This window comes from Phyllosticta citriasiana (assembly GCF_038021145.1).
Source record: "Phyllosticta citriasiana strain CBS 120426 chromosome Unknown IWZ02scaffold_4, whole genome shotgun sequence".
NCBI classification, from domain to species: Eukaryota; Fungi; Ascomycota; class Dothideomycetes; order Botryosphaeriales; family Phyllostictaceae; genus Phyllosticta; species Phyllosticta citriasiana.
Window position 1 is genome coordinate 1766602 of NW_027117281.1, and position 17098 is coordinate 1783699.

At 56.7% G+C, this 17098-nt stretch overlaps 4 protein-coding genes across 4 annotated transcripts; 1 reads left to right on the forward strand and 3 right to left on the reverse strand.

Moving 5' to 3' along the window:
* Positions 1-3430: 3430 nt before the first annotated feature.
* On the reverse strand, positions 3431-4189 carry IWZ02DRAFT_214564 (uncharacterized protein). Its single transcript, XM_066762731.1, has one exon. The coding sequence runs from the start codon at positions 3958-3960 to the stop codon at positions 3466-3468; it is 495 nt and encodes a 164-aa protein (XP_066624765.1). The 5' UTR covers positions 3961-4189; the 3' UTR covers positions 3431-3465.
* A 230-nt stretch (positions 4190-4419) lies between these two features.
* IWZ02DRAFT_489170 (serine/threonine-protein kinase ste20) lies at positions 4420-7164 on the reverse strand (the record flags this gene model as incomplete). Its single annotated transcript, XM_066769540.1, has 3 exons — positions 4420-4524; positions 4577-6292; positions 6343-7164. The coding sequence occupies 3 exons, from the start codon at positions 7162-7164 to the stop codon at positions 4420-4422; spliced, it is 2643 nt and encodes an 880-aa protein (XP_066624766.1).
* Positions 7165-10851: 3687 nt separating this feature from the next.
* On the reverse strand, positions 10852-13959 carry IWZ02DRAFT_214576 (uncharacterized protein). Its single transcript, XM_066762732.1, has 4 exons — positions 13188-13959; positions 13017-13129; positions 12588-12962; positions 10852-12535 (listed from the first exon to the last, which is right to left on the reverse strand). Exons 1-4 carry the CDS (start codon positions 13635-13637, stop codon positions 10936-10938), a joined length of 2538 nt encoding a protein of 845 aa, XP_066624767.1. The 5' UTR covers positions 13638-13959; the 3' UTR covers positions 10852-10935.
* An 893-nt stretch (positions 13960-14852) lies between these two features.
* IWZ02DRAFT_399230 (uncharacterized protein) lies at positions 14853-16733 on the forward strand (the record flags this gene model as incomplete). The annotated part of the gene is made up of 2 exons (XM_066765610.1): positions 14853-15380; positions 15539-16733. Coding segments are annotated over exons 1-2 (1290 nt in total), but the record flags the coding sequence as incomplete, so codon positions are not given.
* Between the last annotated feature and the right edge of the window lie 365 nt (positions 16734-17098).

Here is a 17098-nt window from a genome sequence, read left to right on the forward strand (position 1 = left end):
CTAGTGCTGTGGCTACAACAGCCACAGCCCGTTTCGGATCCGGGACTATCAACATCATCTATGGACTTGGACGACATATTGCCATTGCTGAGTTCATCCCGGTCCGGCTGACGCGGCTATCTGGTAGCGCTTCCAATCCCATTTCCCTGGCCAAGCCTCATGTCTGTCGCCATCGTCTCAGGGGGTCAAACACTCTCCATACAGTATTGGAGACGGAATTGTCACTTTTCATGCATCCGACAACCCAGGAAATGAGGCCAGGTAGCCATCGTCTCCGCCGTAGGTAGCTCTAACCGAGCGGAAATTCCCTACAACAACCCAGCCATTTCGTCGACAATGACTGGCCACGAGGCTGCGACTGCACAGCAGACAGCCGTGTCAGATGGACTTTTAAACCCATGTCAACCAAGGCAGCGAAAGAACAATCGTCCAACTAAAAAGCGTCAACGAGCAGAAAAAAGGAAAGAAAGGAAAAAAATGAAGACATATGAGGCAGTCAGACGCTTCCAAATCGTCCCGCTCTTCCGTCGGCTGGCTACATCCACACATGTCAATGTACCAGCTACATACATGACCGGCCCGGTAAGGCTCCACGAATACGACACGATACATGTGCGTGCCTTGGAATCACACGGCATGTCGGCCTCATGGCAGAAACCTGACGGCAGCACCGCCGTCAACACATCACCATCTTTGTCTAGACGCCCTGCCACTCCCCCTTCAACTTGGCTAGCGACCATTATCCTCTCTGTCTCTCTTGCTCTCCCCCTCTCTAGGCATATCTTACATGCACACGACGCACAGTCAGCGACTCACGGCCGCTTGCTCGCGTGCGCACCGCCGTAGCTGCCCTTCTCCATCCTGTCACCTTCAATGCATGCCCTGCCGTACACCCCGCCCGTCAGCCACGCGACGACGCCCGAATTCCCCTCGTCCCCAACGCTTGACTGACTGACTGACTGACTGACCGGCCACAAAGCGCAGTGCATTGCGTCTTCCTCCGCCGCCACGCATACAGGCATGCCTGTCCGTCCGTCTGTCTTTCCTCCGGCTAGCCTTTTCCACCCCCCTCCATCTTTCTTCTCTCCGATGTATTCGTCCCAGCACGCCGGCCTCACCGGACGACGTGCGTCAGTACATCTGTCCGTCCGCTCGTTTCTGCAGCTTGGGCACCGCCGCACGCGCGCACGCGCACGCGCTGTGCCATGGCTGTCTGTCTGCATGCGTGTATGCACGCCCAGCCCGTCAGACGGGTACCTGCACATACGTCCCGGCCGCGTCGTCGGCGTTGTCATTGCTGTCTGGTGGTGGGGCCGCTTGACGAGCCAGCTAAGTGGCCACGTTGCGTGGCGGACGTGTGCAGACTATCAGATAGATGGTGGGGCGGGGAAGAAGGAAGAATGCGGCCACTTTGGCATACCGCAGAGAAAGAGAACGAGACGAAAATCGCGTCCAAGAAAGGAAGAGGAGGACAAGGAGAAGCGCAGCTAACTGTCGTGCCGCCCTCCCCCCTGCTCGCCGCGTGCTCGTGCGCAACGGCGCTTTGTGGTGCCTCACCTGCATCCACTGCACTCACTCACTGCGCTGCACTCTCCTCCTTCCTCCTTCCTCCCCCTGTCTGCAGCGCAGCGACCGTATCGACGCATGCGGTAGGCTTTTCCTTGGCTGCTTGTGCGTTGCGAGGCCGTCTGGCGAGTTACCTACCTGGCTAACAGGCTAGGTGTTTAGTTGGTTGGTCGGTTGGTTGGTGAGTCGGCCAATTGGTGTGTTGATTGTGGCTAGCTGCAGCCCAGCAGGGCGATGGATTGATGGACTAAGTGAGTGAGTGAGTGAGTGGATAGAATCCCTGGGTAAAAGAGAAAGCATGGACGTACGCATGTATGCAGGCCGGTATGTATGTTGTGTGAATGGCTGTCAGAACAGTGAGTTGGTGAGCCAGCTCCCTAGCTCACTCGGTGGCTAATAGAGAAAGTAAGAGCAGGAGTAGTGCTGGTTCTTCTCCCCACCCAGACAGACGACGACGACGACGCAAGAACAAGACGTATAACAACAACAATAATAATCTACCTATATCTCTTGCCTACATGTAATAATCGCAGAAATCCCACCCACCCCATGCCCGACAGACAGACAGGCCACGCTACCACTCTACCATACCCAAGAATCCACAAAATAGGAGTCAGTGCACACACATACATGTTCGTCTATGGTCCCACAACACCTCAACCTCCTCCAGCGGTGCCACCACCACCACCACCACCACCACCTTCACCACCCCCGCCACTCTCCATGCACGCACGCATAACATTGGGTACATGACTAAGACTGCATGCGCACGTGTGTGTCTGTGGTGTACGGTAGCTCGTTCCCTACCTACCTGCCTCGCCCCCTCGCTCGCTCCAATCGCATGGTTTGGTAGGGATGCGGGCGAACGTGTATGCGGGCTCGTTTAATTGCCGTTGCTGCTGCTGCTGCTGCTGCCTTTCTCCGCGCGCGTGCCAATGGTTCGTGGTTACTGCTGACTGGACTGGACTGGGCTGGGCTGGCGGTGTGTTATGTGGGTGTGTGGGCTGAATTGGGTCACGGTTGTTGGTTGGGCAGGTAGCAATTGGAGGGTGGTGTTGGTCTTAGGTGGGCGGTCAGAGAGTTCAACAGAAAGAGAGACAGGGAAGAGGGAGGGAGGGAGGGAGGGAGGGAGGGAGGGAGAGAGAGAACTGAGGGAAACAACTAAGTGGGGCGTCTAAGAGAAAATCACTCATGAGATGTGGATTGACGACCTTGATATTGACAGTAGAGATGAGTGATGAGCAGAGAAGAAGAATATAAATGAAAACGGCAGTCAGTCAGTCAGTCAGTCAGACAAGCAGCAATGTGGTCAAGTAAGTAAGTAGGTAGATAGTAACAACACCATCCCATCCCATCCAACCCTGCCGGCATGCCCTTCTTGCCTCCACAATCCGCCAGATCTCTCTCTCTCTCTTTCTCTTTCCAAGCAAAAGCCCTCCACTCCAGGCCCCACCAAAAGACAATAATAATGATAAGAAGTAAACCAAAAAGGCTAGTAAGCTCATCCACATCATGTCATACCAGGCAAGACGCAAAAGACCAAACAGACCGACGACGCTTCTCTGTCAGCCTGTCAATAAATCCGTGCGTCCCCAGATCTTTCCTTGCCTGCGTGACAGACGTATCCCATCCATATATCCATCCAGCATCCAACACTCATCAAACCCCGTCATCATCGTAGATCCAACGGCCAACCTCATCGAATGCCATCACCATCCCCCATGCCATACATACAAACATGCTTCTGTCCCCTCACTCTGCCGGTCCGGGGGTAAGACGCGCCTGTCCACCCACCCGCCCGCCTACCCCGTCCAAGATTCAAAACAATAAAAAATTAAAAATATGGGAAAAGATAGATGTAAAAGTCGAAATGAAACATTTCCCCCAAAAACACCTTCATCACCCCTTGTCAGCCCTTCCCTTCTCCTTGAAGAGGAAACTGGGAAGAAGAAAAAAAAGAGACAATGAAAGAAAAACAGGCAGAAGGCATGGAAAGACAGACCACTTAGAAGCAAAAAAAAAAAAAAAAAAAAAAAGGTACCACTGGTGGGTGGAGAACATGAATAAACACACAGGACAACAACCGCGGCTGACCGTCGACAACTTGCAAGGAAGATTTGTAAAAAGAGTAGCTTTAACTAGAGCTTGGGAACATGAAATTGAGCTTCGGCGTTGAAATGTGCCGTAAGTGGCTGCTGCTGCTGATTGATTGGCTGGCTGTCTGGCTGATGTGTGAAGGAACAAGGAAGCCGGAGACGCTTTTTGCGCTGTTTTCATATTTTTGTGTAGAAGAAGAGCATCCTGAGCATCCTTGCTTGCCTGCTTTCTTGCTGCTTGCTGCTGCGGCTGCGGCTGCGGCTCGCTGCTGCCTCGCTGGGTATCCGGAACGAGCATATAAAGAGAAAAAAAGGCAGTAGGGCGAAGAAGAAGAGAAATTCGATGAGAGAGAAGAGAAAAAGGGACTTGGGCGAAAAGAGAAAACGAAGCGCACAGATGGAGAAGATTCGCCGTCTTCTCTGCCGAATTCCCTCCTTCTCGCAGTCCACACCACCACCACAACCACCGCCACCTCGGCAGCGGCCGGTCCCTTCCCCCACCCCTTTGAGAGGGAAAAACGTGAAAAGAAGATTTTCCCCGATGCAGACAGATGAGCGAAACATGGTCTTTCGGCGCGGCAATCAAAAAATCAAATGTCGCAGAATCGCCTGCTCGAACGCTTACTTCACAACGCTCGTAGGCAGTGTTCCGGAAATGCTTCGACTCGTGGTGCGCCGTCTACCAATTGTGACAGCTTGGAATGTAATCTATGCGTGGTTTTTCCAAGTGACTTCACTCGAGACTCCAGGACATGGTCTACGATCCACCCTTCTTGCGGCGCTCTTCGGCTCGAGCTTGACGGGCAGCCTTGACGAGCGGAGCGAGAGTGGCGAGTGGCTCGGCAGTCTGGATGAATGGGTGCTGTCGGGAATGTTAGAATGCGCATGACCAGGGCTGCAGCTTCTTGACTTACAGTGAGCAAATCGTGAGCGCTTGCACGCTTGTCGGGGTCCACTTTGAGAGCAAATCCGAGGAAATCCTTGAAGACGGGCGAAAGGTTGTGCTCCTCCTTGATGGTAGGCGTCCCGTTGGTGGCAATCAACCACAGAGCTCGCAGTGGCGACTCGTTCAGGTAGGGCGGCTCTCCCTCAATCATTTCGATAGCCATGATGCCCAGTGACCAAATGTCAACCTTGCGGCCGTACTCCTTGCGAGTCACAACCTCGGGGGCCATCCAGTAAGGCGTTCCGACCATGGTCGTCCGCTTGCGCTCCGACTCGTTGATTTGAGCGCAGAAACCAAAATCGGTAAGCTTGATGTTTCCCTCCATCGAAAGCAAAATGTTGTCCGACTTGATGTCGCGGTGAATGACGCCCTTGGAATGCAAGTGCTGCAAACCACACAAGACCTCGCGCGACACGGCCGCAATCTGGCCCTCGCTCATAATGTTGAAAGTCACGACATCTGTCAGCGAGCCGCCTTCCATGTACTCCATGACAACCCACAGATCGCCCCGGACAAGGAACGAATCCATAAAGTTGACAATGTTGCGATGCTTTGATTCTCGCATGACCAAGATTTCGTTGATGATGAGGTCCTTTTTGGGCTGCTGGTCCAAGTTCATTTGCTTGATGGCGACGCAGCGATTCGAACCCACCTGATAAGCAGTGAAGACACCACCAGACGCGCCCTGGCCAATCTTGTTCAAGTTGCGATACATTTTCTGAGGGTCTTGCGGGTTGCAAATGGCAGTCAGACGCTCGAGTATGTCGGTGCCCTGCATGTGGCTGGCTCGCTGCTGGCGTTGGCGCGGACGGCCACCAGGAGGCGCGGGACCGCTGCGGGGCTGCTGGTTCGGCATCGGAATGCTATTTTGCTGGTCCGTCGCTTGGGAGGACGAGAATTGCTGCGACTGCTGCGGCTGTTGTTGCTGTTGCTGTTGCTGCTGCTGCTGCTGCTGCTGCTGCTGCGAAGGCTGGTACGGGTGTTGCTGGTAGTGACGCTGGCTTCGGGTTCTCTCGATCTGTGCCTGCTGGCGGGCAATCGATTGCTGGGCGGCAAGCATTGCCTGTTCCTGTTGAGCCTGGTATTGTTGCACTGTACCTCCAGACGGCTGGCCATAGTTGTTGGAGGCACTGGCATCGTTGGTGTTTGAGCGGCTGCGAGAACTGGAGGGCTTGGACGAAGGGCCGTCCGTGGGCGACTGGTGGGCATAGGCAGCGGCGTGCGGGTTTTCGTCGCGGCTTCTGTCGGGCGCTGGTGGTGCCGGACGCAAGGGAACTACATGCTGTTGCTGTTGCTGCTGCTGCGAGGCTGACGGGGGCTTTGGAGCTGGACGGTGAGGAATCATATTGCCGCTGCCGTTAATCTGGGATGGTGACTGTGATGAGCCCTGACCACGAGGGATCGGCGGGGGCGCACGAGGATTTTCGAACGAGTCCTCTGCGTTTCGAGGGAAGCGAGGACTAACTGGTGGACTCATCATTGGCGTCATGCCACCGCCTGGCGTCGAAGGGTAGCCGCTCGGATGGGCATGTCCCAGCTTGTCCCATATGTGCTCGTCTGCGCGCCCGCCCTGCGATTCCTGAAAGAAGTTGACGACCTCGACGAGGGCCTCGGGATGCTCGGTCTGGTCCTTTTCGGTGATGCCGTTGGCCTTGAGGATGTTTTGCCATTCTCGCGGCAAGCCCTGCGACAACGTGTCAGTATTGGGGACGAGGGGGTGTGGAGGAGACGTACGGTAAACTCGCCCGTGTCGTTGTCGATGGAGACGTGGGTAACGTGTAACGGGTTGGTCGGGGTGGAGATGGTAGGTCGACGTGGCGAGCCGACGAGGCCGCTGACGAAGGACGAGAAGCCCGTCTTTGTCTTTTTGAGAGCGTCCGGGCGAGCGAGCTTGGAGAGCTTCGCGTCGCCCGACAGTCGCTTGTGCTGGTCGTCGGACTTGGGCGCAGTCATGGCCTCCATCTTCTTGCCCAAAGCCGTGAAGCTGGCAGACTGTCTCAGTCGCGGCGACTTTTGAGTGTTCAGTTTAGCATCCGCCCGGGGCGAGCGACCGGGCGAGTTGTTGCGGGAGGCGGGGGTGGAGCTGATGGTGTCGATGTTGCGATAGAGGGCCTCGGCGTCAAACGGGGTGCCAATGAGGTCTTGGGTCGACTTTTCGGTAACGGAGCGGCGCAAGGGCGGCGAGGCGTGTTGGTAGTGACGGGCGGTTGGTTGGCGCTGGTTGTTGTTGTTGTTGTTGTTGTTGGTGTTGGTGGTGGTGGAGGAAGTGGTTGGAGCAGGGTAGCGAAGGGCATTCGAGGGGTGGTGGTTGTTGTGGTGGTATTCGGCAGAGTGTTGGCGGTCGAGCGACGACGACGACGACGAGCCAAAGTCGGCCGTGGGGCTTCGTTGGTGGCCTGAGGAGTGATGACTGTGGAAGCGCGGGTAGGTAGGGGCGGAGGGGGCGCGACGGAGGGAGCGGAGGGAGGAATTGTTGTACGAGACGGGGGGCGGGGCCTTTTTGGTGAGGCGGCGGTGCTCGCGATGGGACGAAAAGTGAGGTGAAGTTCCTTCCATGGTGGGAGCGGTGCGTCGGGTGGGTTTTGGGGGTCGACTTTGTTCAGAAGGTACAGTAGGGAAGGGTAGGGTACAGCACAGCACAGCACAGCACAGCACCGTTTGCCAGGGCTTGGGCGCACGTTTCCCCGGGCGTCGGGGAGCGTTACCTCGAACCTGCAGCAGGGCGGGTCGGACGCGGGTGAGAGGACGAGGAGGATGGGCGAGCGAGCGAGCGACGGACAGCAAAAGAGTGAATTGGCTGGGGAGGAGGAGGAGGGATGAGACGAGGGACAGAGAAAATGGCCGTGAGGTGTGGGCGGTGTACCTTACGGTACGATTAACGGTCGACGGCCTACACTGAGGGGATACGCCGCCCGATGAGCACAGCTCCACTGGTAGTGGTAGCTGAGGTGTTTCCGTGTGTCGATGGTGGGTGTGGCGGCTGGCGGCTATGGGGGGATGGGTTTGGGCGAGTGCATTGCATCGTGTTAGTTTGTGGAGGATGAGATTGGCTATTGTGTCTATTCTACTCTATCGTGATGACGATGTACAGCTTGTTGTTGTTTTTATAGTTGTTGTCGGGACGGCTGTCTGTATGCAGTCGTCGATGAGAGAGACTGCGACGGACAAACAGAGAGACAGACAGACAGACTGAGGGTCCCGCTAGTGTCTGGCCTAGTGCCGTCCCCTGCTCCGCAGTTTCAGGCAGCGATCCCTAATGACGGCTGTGGAGATGGGACCTCTGGACTTTTGGCGCCGGCGCCAAAGGGTGAAGCAGCGACGCTCTGCTCTCTGCTGCAGCTGCCGCTCAAACGGGCCCATGTCTCAAGCCTCGAATTCTCTGTAAGTACTTGTCATGCCCGATCTGTATGTATGTCTGCCTCCGCTCCCGTCCCGCCTGTGCTGTGCCAAATCACGATCCTGATCCCGCGACCCCCGGCCTGCATCACAGACAGACACATGGAGGCGACGGACGGAAAAATTAACACCACAAGTCCAGACCTGCCATCCCCGACACCCATGTGGAGACTGGCGTGCCTGAGCCCAGCGCCTGTCCCCGCCAGCAAACACGGCCCTGCCGCCCAATCCCCAAAATCCACGTAGCCCGCCCAGCCTCGATGCAGCAAAAATGAAAATTTGGAAAATGTTAAAATAATTAGCCCAGTAGCGGCCGTTGAACTTGGGTTGTTGGTCGGCCTCCCTGAAGAACATCACTCGGCACGCGACGCCCACGGCCCAAGGCGACCATCTGGATCCAGGCCCCCCCCCCCCCCCCCCCCCCTCCCTTCCCCCCACTGGACGGCACGCCCTCTCCGCCCGCGCCAAGACTGCCCACGCCCATCGCCCATGCTCCGCCTCTGGAGCTTCTCTTCCCCACGTCCAACCAATCACTCCCTCTCGCGCGTCTCTCTTCCGCTCCGGCCTTGTTGCTAATCCGCCATGTCCCCGCCAGATCGCTCTGCCAATCAAATCGAATCGAATCGGATCCCGCCTGCTTTGCCATTGCCGGCTCACCACTGTATTCACGGGCAGCCTCAACTCCATCAACGATGACGTACGGATATTCAACCGAGTCAGTCGTCCAAATCAATGCTCATCACTACGAAACGCCTCTTTGCTCGTCCTCTCTCCCCGCTCACCGCCATTGGTCAGGTTCGGCCTGTGTCAGGATGACACCGGCACGGACCGAACCACTCTGCACGAGGCGTTGCTGCGAACCTGCTCAAGCAGAACGAGGGAACCAAGAGATGGCGTCCGTGACATTGTTCGCTTGGAGAAAGACCTGCAGCTGCCAGAGTCTAGGGTCCTTTTTCTTGCTGCCTGCCAGCCCCGGACCATCAATCGCTGGCGTCACTTGACTGCCATCAACAGTCAGCATTTCTCATTTCGGCTTCCCTTCTAGTCGACTGACCACATTGCTGCGTTTGCTTCTTCTCCCACGCTGCTTCTGTCCGTCGGAATGGCGTCCCAGCCTCAACGTTGCATCGTTCGCCCGCCGCCATTCCTCCCAACGACGATTGACGAGAGGCGAGGCGGAGAAGGCCCCCACCACTACCACCATCCATCTCAGGAACCTCCAGTCGGTTTCCACATTTATTCCCGGGCAGAAAAAGAAACAAGACACAAACAGGAACCGCACCGGGGCTGCCTGAACATGCACATACGCTGGCATCAAAGGTCCCAATGCGTCTCCCTCCCTCCTTCGTCCTCGTGCTGGCCAAAAGGCCATACTGCCCCTTGCTCTTTCCTTCGCTTCTTCACCGTAGCTGCGAGCTCTGCAGAAACATCGGCTCCACTGACCCTCCAGCCTGGTAATGCCCATGATCATCGGCCCATCATCTATTTGTAGGACCATGTTCCACCATGATCGGCACCGCCGAGCGTCGACATGGGCGCCGAGTGCCGCTTTTTCGCTCTCGCTTGCCGGCCGCCGTGCTCGAAGCGAGCTGAGATCGGACGAGCCGTATATACCGCCAAGTATAGAAAGACATGAGTGGGTGCCTCGTAAAAAGAGGGACTTGACAGTCAGCGCATGGCAGTCCCATCTTGCTTCTTTTCATCCATTCGTCTCTCGCTTTATTTCGTGTCTTGGACGGCCATCACGGCAATGATTACCAAAGCATGGCATCCAAAAGACAACGAACTACAAACGGTCACACTGAAATGCGTGAATTTGAAGTTTTCCATCACCTGTCCGATCGTCTGTCTGTCTATCCATCTACCTGCCGACTGAAGCTGTGCAGAAGCAGGAAGCTGACTTGTCTCGCTCACTTCTTCTCTTCTTCTCTTCTTCTCTTCTTCTCTTCTTCTCTTCTTCTCTTCTCGCCGAGGGCGGGTGGGGTGGAGAGGTGCAGGCTGCGTCTGATCGAGTAAAGTGAGCAAGTGCAGTCGGTACCCATGTGTTTACCCACCTCACTCATTTGCTTCTTTCCTGGAGTAGTCATCTGCACTCCAGTCGTGATCCATCCATCAAAAACTTTGAAGGCAGGGGGGAAAACGGGCTAGGATGGAGAGGGAGAAGGAGAAGAGGGAAAGCTGGAAAGCTGCCGACTAAGGTGCGTGTATATGGGTAAACCAGTTGACGACTATGTACCTTACCTGCCTGTCCTACCCATCATATCCTATACCTCCTCCTCGGACAGACCATGCGGATGGATCCTCGCAGTCACCGCCGCGTCTTTCGTCCGGCCAGCCAACATTATTCCATCACTCAACATACATACGCGAATACATGCATACATGCATACATACATACATACATACATGGATAGGCACTGTAGGAATTAAAGTAGCCCACCTATGCATCCTACCCACTACTTGCTCGTCCGATCCGATCCGACGCGATCGCCCCGCCCTGCCTCTCGTGTCCCGAAAAGACTTGAATTAATCCTCGTCCGTCTGCCAGACACCCCAACGGCACGACGAATAGAGATGTTTGCCGCTCGTGGACATCAATCCCATCCCATCTGGTGGTGCCTTCCTATGTTCCTACCAACCTGCCCATCAACCCGTAGATTGTATCAAAACGCCACCGACCGGCCCACCGACCGATCACGCAGTCCAAAAGAGAAAAGAGAGAGAAAAACAACAACAACAACAACACCGAAAGAGAACTTTTAACCGTCCTTGGGTAGGCTACCACCAGCACCACCTGCACCACAAGCAAGTGCAGCCGACACCGACACCAATAATCCTCTTTCCCATCCATACCCCATCAATCATTCAATCCATCCATCCATCATCACCTCAAATACCAGTAGCGACGCCATCGACTCCATCAACTACTACTCACTGACCCCCACTAACAGCAGTGGCACCGCCATGGCCAGCCTGCTGCTGTTGTTGTTGCTGCTGCTGCTGCTGCTGCTGCTGCTGCAAAACAGGCATGACAACGCCCGCCAAAACGCGCAGATAGCCATCACGCACTATCGTCGCCGGGTTGAAATATAAGCTCTGATTAAGTGCTGCCGCTGCCGTCGCTGCCGCTGCTGCTGCTGCCGCCGCATTGCTAATCTCGTCCTTCTTTTCGACAGCGGCCGCCGCTGTCGCGTCCATTGCCGCAGCAGCAGCCGTGGCGGCAGTGTCGGTGTTGTCGTTATTGGTGGTGTTTTCGTCGCCGGGGCGGTTCTCGCCAGATGACGAACCTGCGATGCCTGTCTTGTCATCGGGCGGCGTTGTCGTTGAAGCCGCTGCTGCTGCTCCGCTACCACCACCACTTGGACCTTCGCGCTCGCCGACAGCAGCTTCGGCCAGGTGCTCGAGCAGCGTCGTCGAGTTGCCGGCGGCGGCTTCACCGTGGACCGACGCGCGCTTCTTGGTCACGTAGAAGCGGATGGTCGCGTCCCATGACGCGTCGTCGTCCGTTTTGAGGCGATGCAGCGCCGATTCGAGCTCCACGAGCTGGCGCAGGGCTTCGTCGCGCGTGTCGTCCCTTTCCGTCAGTTCGCCGAGAACGAGGGCAGCGAGCGCGCCAAAGTGGTGGTAGGGCGATGCGAAGGCCACGGCGTTGGACTGGAGGAGATTGGCTATGACGCCAGCTGCATTTAGAAGCTCCGCAGAATCGAGGACGGGTCCGTAGCGGGCAATCAGGAGGCGCGTGTGCCAGTAGGCAAGGAGAATAAGAGGGTGTGGGTCGACAGGCAGCGTCTCGTGGAAGCGCTCGAGTTGGCCCATGATAGATATCCGAATCACTTTGAAGGCATGACTCGACGGATTTTGTGGCGCCGTGATGTCGGCATGCGACTGCTCAACGTCTTTGGCGAGCTTGGCGAGCAAGGAAACATGAGAAATAATTTTGGACAGCCGGGCAAGGGCGAATACGAGCGACCCAAAAATTATTTCATCCTCAATGGTCACAAAGTTGCGCTCATCCGAGATACTGGGCTCGCTGGAAGTGCCAATGGCGTGGAAGTAGTCGACGATAAAGGTGATCCAAAAAACGCGCCGGCCGAGGGCGTCATCAGAATCCAGGTTGGCGTCCTGGCCTCTGCTTCGATAGCACATGGCGTTGAGGGAAAAGTTCCCAGCTACTCTCGCGGCAGACGCGATGCACATGTCCTTGAGGGAGGACGTCTGCACGTCTCGCTGACCTGGACCCTGCGAGTCCGAATCAATGGCCAAGAGCAGATAGCTCTGGGCCAAGATGATGCCAGAAGCTCTGCTCAGAGGGGCGCCGACTTCCGAGTTGAGCACATTAAATGTTTTGAAGCAACGCTCGTGATGGCTGGCCTCTTTGGGCAGATTCGATGAGGGCCAGGCGCGGACGGCACAGTCGAGAGCGGCCAGGAATCCATCTCGAATTTTGGTCTCGCAGTCGTTCAAGCGCGACTTGAGGTTTCTCAAGTCAAAGGGCAAGACAGGATAAGTGTCCTGAATTACACGGTAATATCTGCGCGCAAGTCAGCCAAGGTCGGTTCTAGGTCCTGAACGCAAAAGCATACTCATTGACCGCCATGTCTGAGTTGCCGAATTGAAACATGTCAACGGCGGAGTCCTGCTCATAAGCTCCGAAGCTGCTCTCTCGGCGCTCCCACGACTGATGTGTGCCGTTTGCCGGCTGAGATAATTGATTTCTCAATTGCTCGCCAATTCCTTCGGACATGGAATGAGTCCTCTTTCGACCGGTGGTGGGTTGGGGGCCCGTCGAACTGGAAAAGTCTGGCAGGCCAGGGATGCCTTGGTCGTTGAAATTTTGGAGATAGGACTGCAGCTCGGCTTGCTGCTGCTGCAGATGGCCATTTTGTGGCGATTGGCCCTGCCCATGTTGAGCTTCGTATTCCAGCCTACTAAGCCGGTCGGCGAGCTCTTTTATGTACCTGAGTCACGTCAGAGAGTGAAAAAAAAATTACGGTCAGGGTATTCTCGCTTGCCCTTTGCTTGGACCTCTCTTCTGCGGCTGTCTGCTGAATTGACAGCGCGCACCCGTGCGCTTACAGCTTGTGCACGCTTCTGGACCATTTTCCGAGGTCGCATCACAACGAATCTACATTTTCCAGCCTTCAGCTTTTGGAGCTTACAGCAACGCAATGGAGGGCGCAAACCTTCTTCCTCCGACACTCGTCGCATGCGCGAGAGACTTTGGACCTCTTCCTCATGTTGGTATCTTGCTGGGGGCTAAAGTGGGGATCGCGCGCGACGTTCATGACATCCTGAGCAATGCCCATAATGTCATGGTGCCGTTGTTGGTTCGGTTGAGGCTGAGGGACTTGTTGAATTCCTTGGTGGTGGTGGTGGTGGTGTTGGTGGTGGGCCATGGGCATGTGCGACTGCTGGGTCGGGGCGGTGGCCATGGGAGCTTCGTTGATGCGCGACAAGTGAGAGGCCAGCTCCTGGTGCAGATTGTTGTCGTTCTGGAGGGCGAGGTGCGGGTCGACCGGGTTGGATTGTTCTGCTGGCGGCGACATGTTGCCATTGGGGTGGGCGTAGAGGCCCGCGGCGCCGGCAGCCATCTGGGCGGCGTTGGGCGAGGGGTAGGATTGGGAATCCGACATGGTGCCTCGAGGCGGCTTGGGCGATGGGTCGAGGTGTCGTCGGCGCGTTTAGGGTTTGCAAGACGAAGTGAATGGAGGTCGAATTGAAGGCGGCGGCGGCGGCGGCGGCGGCGGCGGCGGATTATGTAATGGCGCTAGCCGAAGAGCAAGCTCTGGCAGGCACGCAGAAGAGGACAGAGACCGTGTCGGAGGGCATTTTGGGCGCAAAAGCTCAATATACGGGCTCGTGGTCCATTGCAGACGCCCACAACGCGTGCCCGGCGTTCAGGACGGCGTTGGGATGACGCGCCTGTCGGAGCTTGAGTTGTTCCTACACGGAGAATAGATTCTGCAGACCACCAGACGGGACCTGCCTGAGCCACGGACGGCGAACTGGAACCGCTACGGACTCGACGGCTCCGACGGGCGTTCAACCCCATGTTCATGTAGTGTCATTTCTTTGGTTTACTTTGGTTGTGCCTGTGTGCAATTATCTACTTCACCGCGTCCTTCTTCGCTCCCGTCAATCCACTGCGTCAACACCTGGCCGTTGCACACGCCGTCGCTCGACTCGCACCGTCTCGCCGATCCAGGGGCTGGAGCGGATGGCTCTGTGGCCAGGCCAGGTCAGGTGTTTGCGACATCACAGCTGACCTGGAGAGTGACATGCAAAGCTTGACTCGAAGAGGGCACGCCATCGTCGACACCAGCCGTGTGCATTATTCTGTTAGCCAGAGGCCGGTGCGGTGGCTCGGGCGGCGCGTCTCCACGATCAGCGTGAGCTTGGCATCAACGTCGTCGTCGTCGTCGTCGCAATCCAGCGCTGAGATCGGCCAAAGAAGCGGTGGGTTTTTGGCTTCTTGATTGCTGCAGCTTGCCGTGGCGCGTGATGGTCATGGGCGGCGGCGGGGAGTCGGAAACCGCCCAAAGAGCACGAGCACAGCCGTCACGGTGCACGCCAACGGTGGCTGCCCTTGGACCGTCGAGGATGACAGTACCCAGCCAGCCAGGAGGTTAGGTAGCTAGACGTAGATAATGGTTGTGGTGGTGGTGGTGGTGGTGGTGGTGGTCATGGTTGTCGTCGTCTGGTCTGGTGCTGTGTCGAGTCCTGGTCCTCCGCTGCGGCCACAGCCGGTCTAAGGTAGTGCCTGCGCTCCCCGAAAATTGCTGGCATTGGCCCCCGGGCCGTCTCCGCTCTCTGCCTGGCTCTCTTGACTTCTTCTGCTGGCCCGCTCCCTCCTCCATTCTTCATCCACCGAGAGGAACACCCTCCCATCGTCCACCTGTGCTGAAAGGCCCTACTCTTCTCCGAGTTGAACGCGTTACGGCCAGCGCCATCTGGTGCACGGCTCGGCCTCCTCTCCCCTCTCCTCTGTCTCTGCTGTCTTCTCTCTCTCTCCCTCTCCCCACGCTCTCGGTCATCTCAACTGCCTGCGCAGCCGCGTTTCATTGGACCTCTCTCTCCACACTGCCGTCACTTAGACCTCAACACCAACCCGGATCCCTCTGATACCCGTCACATCCTCTCTGCGCCTCGTCAATTCTCCTCGCATTCCGTCCACTGGCGTTGCTGCGCCCTCCCGGCCCCCGACCACTCTGCAACCACCCGAGCACCACTCCCTCGAGAGCGTAGAGCAGACCGCCACCGGCCTGTCCACTCTGTCCAAGGATGCCTATTCTAAATGGCGAGAAATTCGCTTGTGAATCTTGCATCAAAGGCCATCGCGTCAGCGGCTGCACGCACTCAGGTAAACCCCTCCTCCAGTCTCCGTGACGCTCGTCTGTCTTGAGTGTGTCGTGTCGCCTCGACCTTTTTACGCTGTGCGCAGCTCTAACGCAGTCATTCGCTCTCATCCTCGTCTTTCGCCTACCGCCGTCCTTGTTTTTCGCGCATCGCAGTCGGAGCGAGCTCAGGCAAGCAGTGTATCATGCATAGAACGAGACTCTGACAGGCAGACAGATCGTCCACTGAAGCACATCAATCCAAAGGGCCGCCCTGTCAAGCAGTGCGATCACTGTCAGAAAGCTCGCAAGAACAAGTCTCATCACGCTCGCTGCGACTGCGGTCCGAAGAAGGACAAGACCAAGGCGGAAAAGGCTGCCCATGAGAGCGAGAACCACCATGACGGCTCCATCAACATCGGTTCCTCGTTGAACTTTGTTGCAACTTCGACCGGGTGCAAATGTCACTCGGGCGAAAAGTGCATTTGCGGCATCAAGAAGGAGCCTGGCGACCTCAAGCTCGACACGGGCTTCCCCAAGACCGGAGCGCTCCTGAACAAGAACAAGCCGAGGATTACGACCGCCCATTCGGAAACGACTCTGACCGTCTTTGCCAATGGGCACCACAAGCCCTGCCACCGCCTCAACAACATGGCTCACACTTCGGGCGCTCCCTACAAGATTCCGCGTCACAATACGCACCATGGCTCTGTCCACCGCTCCCACGATAACCTTGCCGAAGTGTACAGCAAGTCCATGGATCCCGCGCGCCGTTCTGTTGACAGCCTGAACCTCACCAACTCCACCTTCAACTTCTTCCCACAGCAGACAACCTCCGAAAGTGTCCCCATTACTCCCCTGGCCGCTGGCTTGGAAAACGATAACGCCGGCTTTGACCCGTCCAAGTATCTTTTCAACACGCAGCAGCAGACCGCGTACGGCAAAATGCCTGGAGAAACCACCATGGCCCCTAGCGTCACCATGTCGGAGAGTGTGCCGGTCAATCAATACTCCTGGGTGAACAACAATGTTTTCCCAGGACAGCAGTACGGCATGGACAGCATTTCCACCTCTCCAACTGGAGACTTGACGCCCGAGTATGACTTCAACACCTTGACCTCTGCCGCGGCCGATATTCACCACAATCCTTATCCCTGGTCTGCTGGTGACTTGCCTCTGGATCCCAACAAGCTGTCCGACTCTCTCCAGCCCGTGTCCCACAGTGGAGAGTCCAACAGACAGAGCGTCCCTGGCATGACGACCTCGTCTTCTGGTGCGCAGTCTGAAGTCGGGGAACCCGCCCTGTTTGGCGATTTAGATTTTTCCAAGATTCAGCAGCAGCCTTCGTTTGGTGAGCCTCCGGCGTACCAGCTTGGCTCTGCTGCCGTCAGCCAACAGGATCTCCATCAGCAAATTCCAAACTCCATTTCTACCAACAGCCACCGCCAGTCCTTGGATCTCGACTTCCTGAGCAGTTCCAACAGCACTGCTGTCGGTCAACAGGGCATGGACGTCTTTGGGACCAGTGCGCTGGACGATGCATCCTTGTTTCAGACTGCTGCTACCACGGGATCCTCCGGCTTCACCGAGGGCAATTTCGCTACCACGGCTGACTTTGCCGTCACGCTGAACAGCTCTCAAGACGGGATGAGCACAACCGCCGACGACTCTGCTTGGATGGACATGCTTGGCGGGGGACTCAATGTCAATAGCTTTCCTGTCCCGATTGACTCCATGAACGGTCGTACCGGAGAGTTTCC

What these genes read in the sequence shown, in the direction of transcription:
- IWZ02DRAFT_214564 (XM_066762731.1), bottom strand. Translation starts at nt 3,960, where the DNA reads ATGCTCGTTCCGGATACCCAGCGAGGCAGCAGCGAGCCGCAGCCGCAG.
- IWZ02DRAFT_214576 (XM_066762732.1), bottom strand. Translation starts at nt 13,637, where the DNA reads ATGTCGGATTCCCAATCCTACCCCTCGCCCAACGCCGCCCAGATGGCT. An exon ending in ACGAGTGTCGGAGGAAGAAG is followed by an intron (nt 13,130 to 13,187) that starts GTTTGCGCCCTC and finishes TGGAAAATGTAG; the next exon opens with ATTCGTTGTGATGCGACCTC. An exon ending in TCAGACATGGCGGTCAATGA is followed by an intron (nt 12,536 to 12,587) that starts GTATGCTTTTGC and finishes ACTTGCGCGCAG; the next exon opens with ATATTACCGTGTAATTCAGG.